The sequence below is a fragment of the Anguilla rostrata genome, chromosome 13 (assembly GCF_018555375.3).
Source record: "Anguilla rostrata isolate EN2019 chromosome 13, ASM1855537v3, whole genome shotgun sequence".
Classification (NCBI taxonomy): Eukaryota; Metazoa; Chordata; class Actinopteri; order Anguilliformes; family Anguillidae; genus Anguilla; species Anguilla rostrata.
Window position 1 is genome coordinate 24,691,747 of NC_057945.1, and position 13,066 is coordinate 24,704,812.

Here is a 13,066-nt window from a genome sequence, read left to right on the forward strand (position 1 = left end):
CAGGGCTTCAGACGTGTGCAGTGCCCTCTGTTCAGCCATTCTGTCTTTACAGTCCTGCAGTGCTCTTATACTTTTATCAGGAGAGAATTTTCATGTGGCGATGTAGCCTTCCATGAAATTAAAAATATGGACCAGGAACGTTGTGATCGAGGCTGTGATCGGGCCGGCCGCTGCTAACCCTTGAATGTCCCTCAGGGAGAGAAGACGGAGTCCCACAGAGCAGCCCACCATGTCTGTGCTTTTTTCACTTAATCAGCAGTAAGAATGAAGATGCACCGTTAGAAACTCTTTCCGCTGATTTCAGTATGGGCACTTGACATGGGAAATGGTAAATCTCATTTTCTCAAGCGAGACAAGGAACTGAGACAAGGAAGCGCTGTGGCTCTGCTTGAGGTGATTAGGATTATATGTCCCCTCTGCACCCCACTTTCCTTGATTATGGTGTTTGTAAGCAGTAGAAGGGAATCTCTCTTCACCTGCCCATTCCAGATTGGCAGATTGTTCAAAAAACAGTCTGTTGTGGCTGATGGAGGAACACGAAGCCTCGACTGACCTGAACATGCAGCGTTCAGTGACTGTATTAATCCCTCTCTCTCCCATGGCAGGCATCCATTCTGGGAAAAATGGCAGAGGTATTTGTGTCTGGTCTCTTGGTAGCACAGGGTGTTTCCTGGTGTTAGTGGTGTCATGTATAACACACTCACTTCATAGGCTTGCAAGGGCGAGCATGTTGTAAACAAATCAAGGGCTAAATGGCTACATACCAGGCAACCCCTGCTGGCCTATTAGTTTAAGTGTGTTTGAACTATCCAGTTGTAGAAGTGAAGTGCTTCCAGTTGATGTAAACCCCTTTGCCATGTTTCAGGTTGGAGCACTGAAAGTCCATTTCCTCCTGTAGATTTAGAGGAAAGGGATGTTGTAATCAAGACAGGACTATGATCATGAGACCACATTTATGGCCACATGAAATTGTCTCACTGTCACAAGACCTGTTTTTGAGTGCAGTAACCCAGTTTTGGCTCCATTTTGTCTGCTCAGAGGTCTCATGGATATCTTACTTCCATGCTTTATTTCATGTCAAGATACAATGTCTGTACCTTCAGATTTAATTAGCTACCTATTCCTTAGTCACAGAGCCCCCCCCACCCCTTTCCGTCAGAGTCAGACCCCCCTGCTCCCACCCAAATTCCTGGTACGCGCTTGTTTCCTGTGTGACACCACAGTAAGTTACGCCACGGACGGTGTTAACCTCTCACACTGATGGGTTGTTTCTGAGAGATCAGTTTGACACACTGTGGGTGCTAGGGTGTAGGCTCTCTAATAGGCACATCTGAGAGGCTGCTTCAAGTTGTGATCCAGATGTGATACTGATATTATCTGAGCTGCTTTGTTGCTTTCTTTTTCTCCATTTACATTTTTTTTACTTGTCCTTTTTATCTCTTTTCCTGTAGACACGACAGCCTGTGTTTGTTCAGCTCTTACAAGGAGTGTTCAGGGTTTATCACTGTACCTGGCTGATGCCCACACAGAAGGCATCTGTTGAGGGTTGTATCAAAGTGCTCTCTGATGTGGGTAAGTAGTGCAGCACATATCCATTCCAAATGATTTACTAATACACAACCCTTTATATACTAAATATGGCCCCACTGTTAAATGCATGTGAGGATGTCTCAGTCTACCAGGCTTGCATTTAATAAAATTTGTCTCACTCTTAAAATTACATTATTGCCATAACACCAATACTAATCCTGCTTCGTCCAGCTTCAAGCCAATGACTTTCAAATCAGGTGACCTGTACTCTTTAACACACAGTGTCCTTTATCAGGGTATACTGTGGTTTGTGTCTGTTATACAGCGAAAAGCCGGGCTATAGCCATTCCTGTGGACCTGGACAGTCAGGTGAACAACCTCTTCGTTAAGTCTAACAACATTGTTCAGAAGACAGCCATGAGCTGGAGGCTGTCGGCACGGAACTCGGCCAGGAGGGACTCCACACTGACCACGTCCCGTGACTACAGGAACATCATCGAGAGACTGCAGGTGGCTGTTGGAAACCAAAAAATGTCTGAAAATAAAGTGAAGATAAGTGCACTAGCTGTGAAACCTTGCTGAGGCGCATGGAGCAAAATGCTCTCCTCTGTCATAATGACTGAGGCTCAGCTGGTAGGGTAGTAGTGAGCCAGTGGGTGGTACCACTTTAGACGAGTGGTGAAGGCTGTTTCACTGATGAAATGGTTGTATGAATTCGAGTGAGTATTCTGAACTGGGAGATGAAGAAGAAGGGCTATGAATGAGATTTAAAATGGCCTCTTAATGTCTTGACTCGCTGACATCATTATTGCGGGGATTGTTATAGAGGATGAGTCGGTTCAGTTGGAAAGGAAAGTCGGACTTCTAAGAGCCAGCAGGGTCTAAGAATAATCAAAAACGGGAAATGGACACAGCAAGTTCAAGGCTGAAGTAAAGTTCCATGGTAACTTCCTTTTGATCATGCATGGAGAATGTGATTGCATGTGTGTCAGAACACATAACTCTCACAGAACAAGACCGTAGCTTCTAACCTCATAAAGCACAAGGAAGAGGAAAAATATTTTCTTTGGAGACTCTGGAACAATTCATCTATTGTCTGTAGTAATTGTGGGATGTTTGCCCTGAGAGGCTTTCTCTGTAGTTCTTGTAATTAGATTTCCTTTTGAAAATATGAATGGTTTATGGGCATGTTGAAGGATTTCTGAGCATCAGGGGAACAGGATGTTAGATGCGTCTGTATCCAAAAACACGAAAGGAAAGATGCTTTAGGAGTGAGAAACTTTTCTATTCCCTGAAATTATTTTTCCATAAAATCAACTGATCATTAAAATACTTACCATTTGGTCATCTGGTCATAATTATAATTATCAAACAAAACAAACAATTGGCCAGTTATTTATTTATTTATGTATTCCTCTTTTGCTGACCATGCCATTAGCTTGTGATTGAAAGGACATCAGACTGCACTCAGTTTCATTGCTGTCTGCTGATCTGTTGGAGGTTGTGACATGCACACAGACTCATTCCCGCACCCATACCCACGCAGAGCGTGTTGCGCTAAACATTCAGTGGTGCAACCAGCATCCTTTCAGTGTCACTCATGGCGTTGCTCTGGAGGCGGGGTGAGAAGGGGGGTGCGGGGGGAGGGGTGAACTCAGCAGAGTTCATGTCATGTTTAAGTTGTGGTGGCAGTAGGCCGCATTATGACCTTGTGCTCCCACTCTCACTCTCACTCACTCTCCTGCTACAGCTGTCCAGAGTCTGTCCAGAGAGTTCCATCTGTCTGAATCTGCGGTAGTTATCAGCTGAATGCCCCACAGGACACGGCCCACTCTTCCAGCCCATGCTGTCACTGTGTGGAATAATTCAATCTGCAGTTTGAGGCTCAGATTCAGCTGTAACTTTAAGCCAAATTTGCAGCAATGGGGTGCAGTCCTCCTCATTATGCCGTAGGTTGCGGTTCTACAGCGTCCTGCAGGCGATGGCTCATAGCTCTTCTCAGTGCCACAGCAGATCCCCAGAAGAAGAAAAGGGGGAAAATGTTTTTTTACAGGTTATTAAAAAAATAATAATAAAAACATAAAATGGAACTTGGGTCTGTGTTTGGTTCCTTTCCATAAGCATTACAGAGGTGTGTCTAACATGATGAGAGTGCAGTTTTGTTTTTAGGTAACGGCTCCTTCTCTGTAACTCTGTCTGCTGCAGGACATTGTCTCCGCCCTGGAGGATCGTCTGCGGCCGCTGGTCCAGGCCGAGCTCTCCGTGCTGGTGGACGTGCTGCACCGGCCTGAGCTGCTGTTCCCAGAGAACACGGACGCTCGGAGGAAATGCGAGAGCGGAGGCTTCATCTGCAAGTAAGGCCGGGCGCTCTCTACAAGATGTCACAGCCAATTTGGGCGTCCCGCACACATTTTCCCCGATTAAGTCCGGGACCAGCCGATCATTTTCAAACATTTGCTATGTACGTCATTGCTCTTATTTGTAGTGGGACAGGTACAATGGGTCAATTTGTCACATTGGCCAATTAGATTTCAGCAGTATACGGTAGCGATGCTACAGAAATGTTATTGCTACCGAAATGGCATCAGAAATGCCTAATTGTAAGTTTATTGATGCTGCACCAGATTTTGAGCCAGCTGCCAGATTCTGTTTATTATTACTGGCCTCACAACTAATTTAACATATGAGATAACTATCTAGCTGTATAATTTTATTTTCAAGCATTTTTAACAAGACAGTTCTTACGGTACTGCAATGAGGTCATGTTAACAGCGTATATAGTGTGTAGGCTCGTGGCTTTATCATTTATTGTCAGTAGTGCTCTCCGAATGGCAAAAGGAAATGGAGGCGAGGTGCTGGTTCCTGTGGTGATGTAAATATGTAGAGAGTGCTTCTGGGTTGGACATCTAGAGGAACAGGTGCTGGGGGCTGTAGTCCCCCACGTGGCTCCCCGGCACACCCCGCTCACACAGGCACGCCTCAGCGCATTGTCTGCCCGGATTAGAAATCTGCCAGGCTGGAGAGGCCCTTCAACAGGTGCCTCTCTGCGGATTAGTTTATTGTAAGTGCCAGGGGATTACCACGTGGCACAGCATGTGAGGTCACTGTGATTAAAAGAAAAAACAAACAAACAAAAAAAATCTGCTCCTGCCTTCGCTTTTCCCATCATTGTTCAGTATCGAGCCGTGGGCGATGTGTAGCCTGACCGCGAGATGAGCCAAACTTCCTTAAAAGTATCATTTTTTTCTGAATTTTGATCTGTGTGTAGTCTTGACTTGCACTAACATTCACTGGCTTTATTATCAGTCTGTTGATGTTAGCTGCTTCCTTCTCCCTTAGTGTCAAGGATGTAAGTCCACATAACTTCCAAATGTTTTAGTTGGGCTGTTCACCCATATTGCTGTCTCAAGTAGAAGACATGTGAAAAGATGAACACTCAGTTCTATTTCTGTAAGCATCCTCACTTCCATTGGCAAGGGGAAGTAAAGTTATTGGGAGCTCATTTAGAAACTGACATGTTTGCCTCGAGAAACTCAATAACGCATGACAGAGCCTTAAGTCTTAAGTTTCTCTTAGTCACACATTAAATCTGCCTGTACACAACAGCACTGTTGGTTCGCTTGGATGTTTGACCTTTGTAGGCCCCAAAAGTGAATGGCCTCCACCCCACTGTGTGCCTGTCCATAACATGGTGGCCATGGTGTGATCTCTCTCCCTTCTCCCCAGGCTCATCAAGCACACCAAACAGCTCCTGGAGGAGAACGAGGAGCGACTGTGCATCAAAGTGCTGCAGACTCTGCGGGAGATGATGGCCAAAGACCGAGGCTATAGCGAGAAGGTACTGCAGCCCGTGCGGCCCTTGGCCATTGGCCCCTCTGAATGCAGCAAAAGTGAACATTTGGGTAAATGTGGGCCACCGGTTGCTGCAAATGAGCTGTTTTTTGGTGAGCTCAGGAAAGAGAATATTGAAGAGAAATTGAAATTTGTGTTTCTGAGGGGTTTGGTTGCTGTCAGTTGTCCAGTGGCTGTTTTATGAGATAAAACTTTGTGTTGTAAGGCCAAGCAGGTATTATACGGGGACTGTTTTCCGAGTCTCTTGTGGGTGGTCAACTTTTATTTTCAGTATTGCCTATCTGATAATCAAAGAAGTACTGAATGCATGTTTACCTATTTACCCTTAGGGGTGGCAGTGTTAAAGTTCAGGCTGTACGTTTGCAAATGACACACTTGTGCGTATCAGAACCCAAACTACGATTATATTTATGTTCAATACAATTTAGCTGTGTAGCCTGGCTTAGTTGAATGTAGTGTGCTGACCACATCCAGGAGATGCCTTTAACTTATTGAGGCCTCTATTAATTGTTGGTAAACACACCCACGCGCACACACGCACTCACGCACACACAGGCATGCACACACACAAACGCACGCATGCACGCACGCACGCACGCACGCACGCACAATTTGCCTGTGCCCTTACATTTCTCCTGTCCTGAAACACAGATCACCTGTTTAAAGGTCTAGGAAAATAAATCCTGTGAATTATTTGAACATATGTGGTTTTAATACTTTTTTTGTATTCACAAATGGCCCAGAGATATTATAAAATAATTGTTGCCAAAAAAAAACAAAAACGTGGAAAAGCCTGTGCTAAGATTGGCTTGCTTTCCCCGCTGGCTGAACGCCTGGTTTTCAGTGGGCGGGGTCAAATGGGTATAACTTCTCTCCCAACTTTTGCTGCTAGCGTCACTCCCCGTTGCCACAGAACAGACCTGTGATGGATCGGTAAATAGGCCTACCATTAGCTAAATCTTGGAAATGAGGAATCAAAGCCTTTCTTTATTCAGGCTTAATGTCTGGAGTTTGTGTTACAACATTATTATATACTAAATGATCTGCAGATTTAACTGTACGATGGTAAAGCCTTGCTTATGTTGCTTTCTTTTGTGTTGCCACGGGACAGCCTGCTCTGACCTAGCAACAAGGACTGGTTTTCTTATGTCGAGTCTTATGGATATGAATGTTAATGAGTGCTGGATGCACGCCCACCGTGTACTTCTCTGCTGAACAGGTCATGACAATTCAACAGTGTTTATCACAAGTTAATGGTTATAATTGGGTTAAAAAAAAAACTTGATAGAAATATTAAGAACACTATCAGTTGTCACTTCTGCGGAATATGACCTACAGTTTCCTGGACCTTTAAAACTCCGTATGAGTCCCACTCTCATGATGTCATCCCATGTACGTACTGGCCTGTACTTTAGTGGAATAGACGCAGACGGCAGGAACAGCAGCAGCATGTATTCATTATGGCATCAGCAGCATGTTTTAACCCCCCCACCCCAAAGACTAATAAGCTCTTTGCTCTTTGCTGTGAAACTCTTTCTTTACTAATCTCATTTCTCTGGGCTGGGTGATATCTGCTTCAGTTTTTGTTGACCAATGCTTTGAAATGCTGTTATTTCTTAATATTTATGTGAAATTTCATTATCTTCTTTACTAACATTTTAATAAGGAATGTCTTTTTTTTGGTTTTGTTTCTACCTGATCTCTGTAAACCTTGATACTGACGCATCTTCCTTTACTGACTGTCATCTATACTCTTCTCTTCCAGCTGATTACCCTTGATGATGAGATCGATGTGGCTGAGGTTGATCATTTTTTAACTTATTTTGTCCATTTTGTTTCTGTCTTTAGCCGTGCTGTGCTAGTTTCTTTTCGTTCTTTTATATTTTGTGTAGTCGTGTGCTGACTCCTAACCCTTCCCCCTCCCGTGCATCTCCTCCTTTCCCTCAGCCTCTCCCCCCTTCCCGCTCTGTTTCTTAGTGCTCTCAGAGCCAGTAAGTACACCTGCCTTCCCCCTGTGTCTCGTGCCTGCATTGCCACAGTAATTCCATGGGATTAACATTTCCCTGCGTGCTGGCACTTACCCGGTTGTAGATGTGGCACCAGCATGTGTGCACGTGCTGAAAGCCCTTTTCTCAGCTGTGTTTGGGAAGCGGCTGCCTGCTTTAATCCCACCCCTTCTCATAAGAAGTTGCATAAGACTGCCATCAGATAGTCTATGCAGGTGATGCAGAAAGTAATTTGACTACTCATAATAGCTTCCAAGTGGCATTACCCCTGGGTAGTATGTGCATATCATTGTGACTATATGGCATTTAAAAACATCCCTTGGACTTTAAAACATATCCTGCATTAATCCTGACATGGCATGTTTACCCTTTCTTTAGTTACTTATAAAGGACTGATTATCTCCCACACAAGACTTCTGGCTGGTAGCAGATTAGCCACATTTGTTTACACCAATTTGATAGTGTGATAGTGTTGATATTCTGCACTCTCTGACGTATAAGAGGAAATCGCAACTGTGTGTGTGTGTGCGTGTGTGTATGCATGTGTGAGTGTGAGAGTGTTTGGCTGTTTATCAGCGTGTCATTTGTGAGGCAAGGGGCATAATGAGTTTTCATGCTTTGACTTGTATCATGATACAAATGTTGCAATAATCTAGGAGTCTCTCAAGAACATTAAATGGAAATACTCAACACTTAAATACTTGACAATATTGCTCTGTAACGTGGATGCGTGTGTGTGTGTGGCCTTGTGTGTATGCACATGTGTGCATGCATGTGTATGGCCATGCATGTATGTCTGCATGTCCTGCTGTGTTCTGTGCACTGCACTGTGATTCACTTTCATTGAGCAAAGTGATATTAATTTCTTGCTGTTGAGGTGTTGATAATGCTGCAGGAAGAATAGTCTTTAGAGATGGATAAAGAGAAAAGGGAAGATTTAGGTTGGTTATGACTGAAAGCTGACTTGAGATAAATGAGGCAGCCACGATCCAGATCAGATTTGTTTTAAAGGAACAATGTGTTGGGGAGTGAGTATGTAATCCTAACCCCTTTTGGTGCCTGCCCCCCCCCCTTATTTTTGCTAAGGAATTGCCCTTTTGGAAGGTTCCACTGAGCTGGGGAAATGGGGGGACTATGGGGGGGGGGGGGGGTGGGGCTTGTCTGTTAAGAGCGGATCGGATGTGTGTGGCGGGCCCTTGTTTTGTAAGTGCATTGCCTCCCTCTGGGAAAGCAGGTGTGAATATTAATAGCATGGAGCCATCCTATAAATGCTCAGTTTGGAGCGTGAAGCTAACTGGCTGTGCAGGATGTGTGCGTGTACGTATGTGTCTGGGTGTGTGTGTGTGTGTGTGCTTTCATGCGTGCGTGTGTGTGTGTGTGTGTGTGTGTGTGTCTTGCTTCTGATTTTTTTATGAACTGTGAAGGCAGAGCGGATACCATAGAGCTCTGTTGTTGAACACAATCACCATGTACATAGCATAGAACCGTGATGGAATATAAACATGCTGCCCTGGGCGTGAGGGCGTTGTCATCTGACGAGTCCAGTGAAGGAATGCATCTTCAGACAATACCAGCAGGTGTATGATGGAAGAGAGGGACACAGCCTTGTGACAGAACATTTCTTGCACGGAGATTGTTGAAGAAGAAATGGTTTACCATTTATTGTACGGTATACTACACTTAAATTTCATAGAAATGCTCCTGTTCTATTAGAGAAAAACCAAGCAAGAGGGAAAATAACCGTATATCATGATAGGGAGGGCAGGGTTGCAGGGAGAAAGGGAGTGGCTGGATGGGTCGTTGTGAAGACGGCTCTGACAGGAGCAGCTGCCAGCAGGTCGGGTGCTCTGCATTCCAGCTGCCCCAGCCTGGCCCCGGGGCCCTGGTCGCCCCACAGCGAGAGCTCAGCCCCAGCCCCAGCCTGGCCCCGGGGCCCTGGTCGCCCCTCAGCGAGAGCTCAGCCCCAGCCCCAGCCCCAGCCCCAGCCCCAGCCTGGCCCCGGGGCCCTGGTCGCCCCACAGCGAGAGCTCAGCCCCAGCCCCAGCCTGGCCCCGGGGCCCTGGTCGCCCCTCAGTGAGAGCTCAACCCCAGCCCCAGCCCCAGCCCCAGCCTGGCCCCGGGGCCCTGGTCGCCCCACAGCGAGAGCTCAGCCCCAGCCCCAGCCTGGCCCCGGGGCCCTGGTCCCCCCCACAGCGGGAGCTCAACCCCAGCCCCAGCCCCAGCCTGGCCCCGGGGCCCTGGTCGCCCCTCAGTGAGAGCTCAACCCCAGCCCCAGCCCCAGCCTGGCCCCGGGGCCCTGGTCACCCCACAGCGAGAGCTCAACCCCAGCCCCAGCCTGGCCCCGGGGCCCTGGTCGCCCTCAGCGAGAGCTGAACCCCAGCCCCAGCCCCAGCCCCAGCCCCAGCCTGGCCCCGGGGCCCTGGTCGCCCCACAGCGAGAGCTCAACCCCAGCCCCAGCCTGGCCCCGGGGCCCTGGTCGCCCCTCAGCGAGAGCTCAGCCCCAGCCCCAGCCCCAGCCCCAGCCCCAGCCTGGCCCCGGGGCCCTGGTCGCCCCACAGCGAGAGCTCACCCCAGCCCAGCCTGGCCGAGGGCCTGGTCGCGGCCCTGGGCCTGAGAGCTCAACCCCAGCCCCAGCCCCAGCCCCAGCCTGGCCCCGGGGCCCTGGTCGCCCCACAGCGAGAGCTCAGCCCCAGCCCCAGCCTGGCCCCGGGGCCCTGGTCCCCCCCACAGCGAGAGCTCAACCCCAGCCCCAGCCTGGCCCCGGGGCCCTGGTCGCCCCTCAGCGAGAGCTCAACCCCAGCCCCAGCCTGGCCCCGGGGCCCTGGTCCCCCACAGCGAGAGCTCAACCCCAGCCCCAGCCTGGCCCCGGGGCCCTGGTCCCCCCCACAGCGAGAGCTCAACCCCAGCCCCAGCCTGGCCCCGGGGCCCTGGTCGCCCCACAGCGAGAGCTCAGCCCCAGCCCCAGCCTGGCCCCGGGGCCCTGGTCACCCCTCAGCGAGAGCTCAACCCCAGCCCCAGCCTGGCCCCGGGGCCCTGGTCGCCCCTCAGTGAGAGCTCAACCCCAGCACCGGTCTCCTTGCAGCAGACTGACGGCTCTGGAGAATCCGGCCCTTGCGAGCTTGAACACTCTGTTCCCTCATATAATACGGTCTGGAGAATGCACGGGTCACTAAAACCCCCCCGCCCCCCTCCCCCCCCCCCCTCTGCCCCGCCATGCCAAACACGCTCGGCACGTGCCTGCCTGGAAGGGCACACGGTGTCCCCGTCCCCGGGCGCCGGCTGAAATGTACACTTCCCCACGGCAGCCGGCCGCCGCGCTCTTACGTAACGCCGCTCTCTCGCCGCGCACGTCCCGCCCGTCGCCTGCCTGCGGCGCGGCCTCCCGCCAGAGGAAAGGACCTTTGAACGCAGGCCGACCGCTCTCACTCCTGCCTCTCTGTCATGTGACCTGTCCCTGCGCCTTCGGTTTAGGCTTTTTTTCCCCCGCGCGCGGTGGGTCGAGAGGCAGGTTGCAGCAGGCCGTGAATTTCAGATGAATAAATGAAAAGCCTGAACGATGGCTTACACTACAGCATACTCGTGCGTCATTGCAGCGGCACATTAAAGAGATTTTGGGAAGCGAGTTTCTTACTTAGAGAGCCCCTGAGTATTATAGTGTACTTTTGCAATGCACCGCATGTATCGCATATAACATTAATGCCATGTTAAACGTGTGGCTGTATGGTTTGGTGTGGCGTAGGCTTCAATGTCAGAGGGGTTCTCATCTGGAGATGTTGGCTTTCAGAGCAGAGCTGTTCGCAGACACAGTGTGATGTAAGGAGACGATCAAGATGATCTGAGTACAGTAGAGGGACGGTCTGTGGCTATGACAGAAACATGTGTTCCTCCTTCACTCTGCTGTCACAAGCACCTGGTAACTGAGTCTCTCTCTTATGGGCAGGACTGTGGTATTTTTTATGTTTGTATAAATATTAATTTAAAAAAATTCTTAAGTGAATTCTGCTCAGCATGTGTTCCCCAGGGAAGAGCAGACATGTTTCTTATTTGCTGCATTCTGCAGGTCTCTCATATTTGTGATTGTTTGACTGGATTCGTATGCTTTCTTTATGATCACATGCTGTAACCTGCAGGATTTTGCATACCGTGTGACTACATACTGTAACCAGTGGGGTTTTATACTTTATGATCCTATACTGTATGCGGCAGGAAATATTTTATGATCATGTATGATCTCTATTATCACTGGGCTATTGACTCTATCTCTCCCTCTCTCTCTCTCTGTTTCACTCCCTTTCTCTCTCTCCCTCTCTCTCTCTCTCTCCCTGTTCCTTTCATGTGAGATTTACTCATTCAGCCCCTTCTCTCTCTGGCACTGTGCACTCGTGTATCTTGCCAATTATCTCTCTTTCCTTCCTCCCAGCCTCCTACTCTGTTCCTCCTCCTCCTTTCCTCCCTCTCTCCTTCCTGGTCTCTCTCTTTCTTTTTTCTCTTCATCCCGGCCTCTCTTTAGTTCCTCCTGCTTGCAGTGCTCCCAGTGATCTGGGCGGGTAAATGGAGGCTGCTCGCTGCTGTCCTCGGCTGTCCTCTTCACAACTCCGATGTGTGAGATGAGGGCACTCTCCCCCTGAGCCGCCCGCGCTCTCCAGCAGGGGGAGCTGTGAGCATTTCAGTTAGCGCGTGCGGCAGTGTCCCAGTTTCCCCGTCTGCGTGCAGAAAGATTCTTGGGCTCCCGCCAGCTCTCAGGCGGCGGTTACATAAGATCTGCTGTTGGGTTTTTTTTTTCCTGGAATTCAGACTCTCCACTGATGTGTGACCTTCAGCAGTAATTGCCAATAAAAGTGTGGCGGAGCTGTTTGCTGAGAGACACTGGCAGCACCTCGCGCTGGGTGGTGGTAGGGAGCAGAGGGAAAGGGGAGGGAGGCGATTGGCGCTTTTTTTTCTGGCCCCCGCTGTTGGCGTGTTTAACTGTTTCAAGCCTGCCGCTGGCCCTCGGTTTGCCTCTGATGTAATAGTGTCGGACGGAAAACAGGCCAGCGAAACCTGGATTAGGAGCCCACGCTTACTGTAACTCCCTCTCTCCGTTTCCCTCTCTTCTCTCTTGTTCTCTCTTTTTCTTTGTTATTGGAAAATAGTCACATAATGAATTATTATTATGAAAATAATAACAATTTGTGAACTAAAGTGGTAGTACTAGTAATAACAGTGGCAGTCTGACCACAGATCTCTGACAAATGGACATAGTTCTTATGTACTGTCATGACCCCTGTTTCTGTGTTATACTATGTCATTCCTATTCCTTAGGCTTGTATCTTTCAAATTATTTACATTTTTTTTTAATCTGCCCTGAAACTGGATTGGTCACATTGTTTGTTTTAAGTAGTAAATCACAATCCTTGCCAATGTTGTTAGACTTAATAGCGTGCTTAACATGTGGTGTATTTAATAACAAAGGCGAATGACGCAGGCGTTTTATTTTCAAGTGCCAGAAGACTATATTCTTGGCATAATTTGGGTGTTCACCTGTCAGACGGGTGTATTTGAGATGATTAAGTGGAAGACACTGACGGTAGATGGGTAGATCCCTTGTGCACTTCTATGTGTTTGTGCATGCGTGTTTGTGGCCAGGAGTATTTGCCTGAGGGCTTGATGTTATATTTTTGCCATTATCTGCAGTCTTA

At 48.6% G+C, this 13,066-nt stretch overlaps 1 protein-coding gene across 17 annotated transcripts in view; it reads left to right on the forward strand.

Moving 5' to 3' along the window:
- The window catches only part of itpr1b (inositol 1,4,5-trisphosphate receptor, type 1b), a 106,021-nt gene that overhangs the window by 44,490 nt on the left and 48,465 nt on the right, over positions 1 to 13,066 (forward strand). For 7 of the 17 annotated variants that reach the window (XM_064306311.1, XM_064306321.1, XM_064306316.1 and 4 more), the window contains 5 exons: positions 1,452 to 1,572; positions 1,856 to 2,040; positions 3,736 to 3,884; positions 5,257 to 5,368; positions 7,148 to 7,183. In XM_064306311.1, the coding sequence (XP_064162381.1) occupies positions 1,452 to 1,572; positions 1,856 to 2,040; positions 3,736 to 3,884; positions 5,257 to 5,368; positions 7,148 to 7,183 (603 nt within the window). Of the gene's footprint in view, positions 1 to 605; positions 633 to 1,451; positions 1,573 to 1,855; positions 2,041 to 3,735; positions 3,885 to 5,256; positions 5,369 to 7,147; positions 7,184 to 13,066 lie in introns of all 17 variants that reach the window. The other 10 variants (XM_064306323.1, XM_064306324.1, XM_064306328.1 and 7 more) reach the window with 3 other exon arrangements.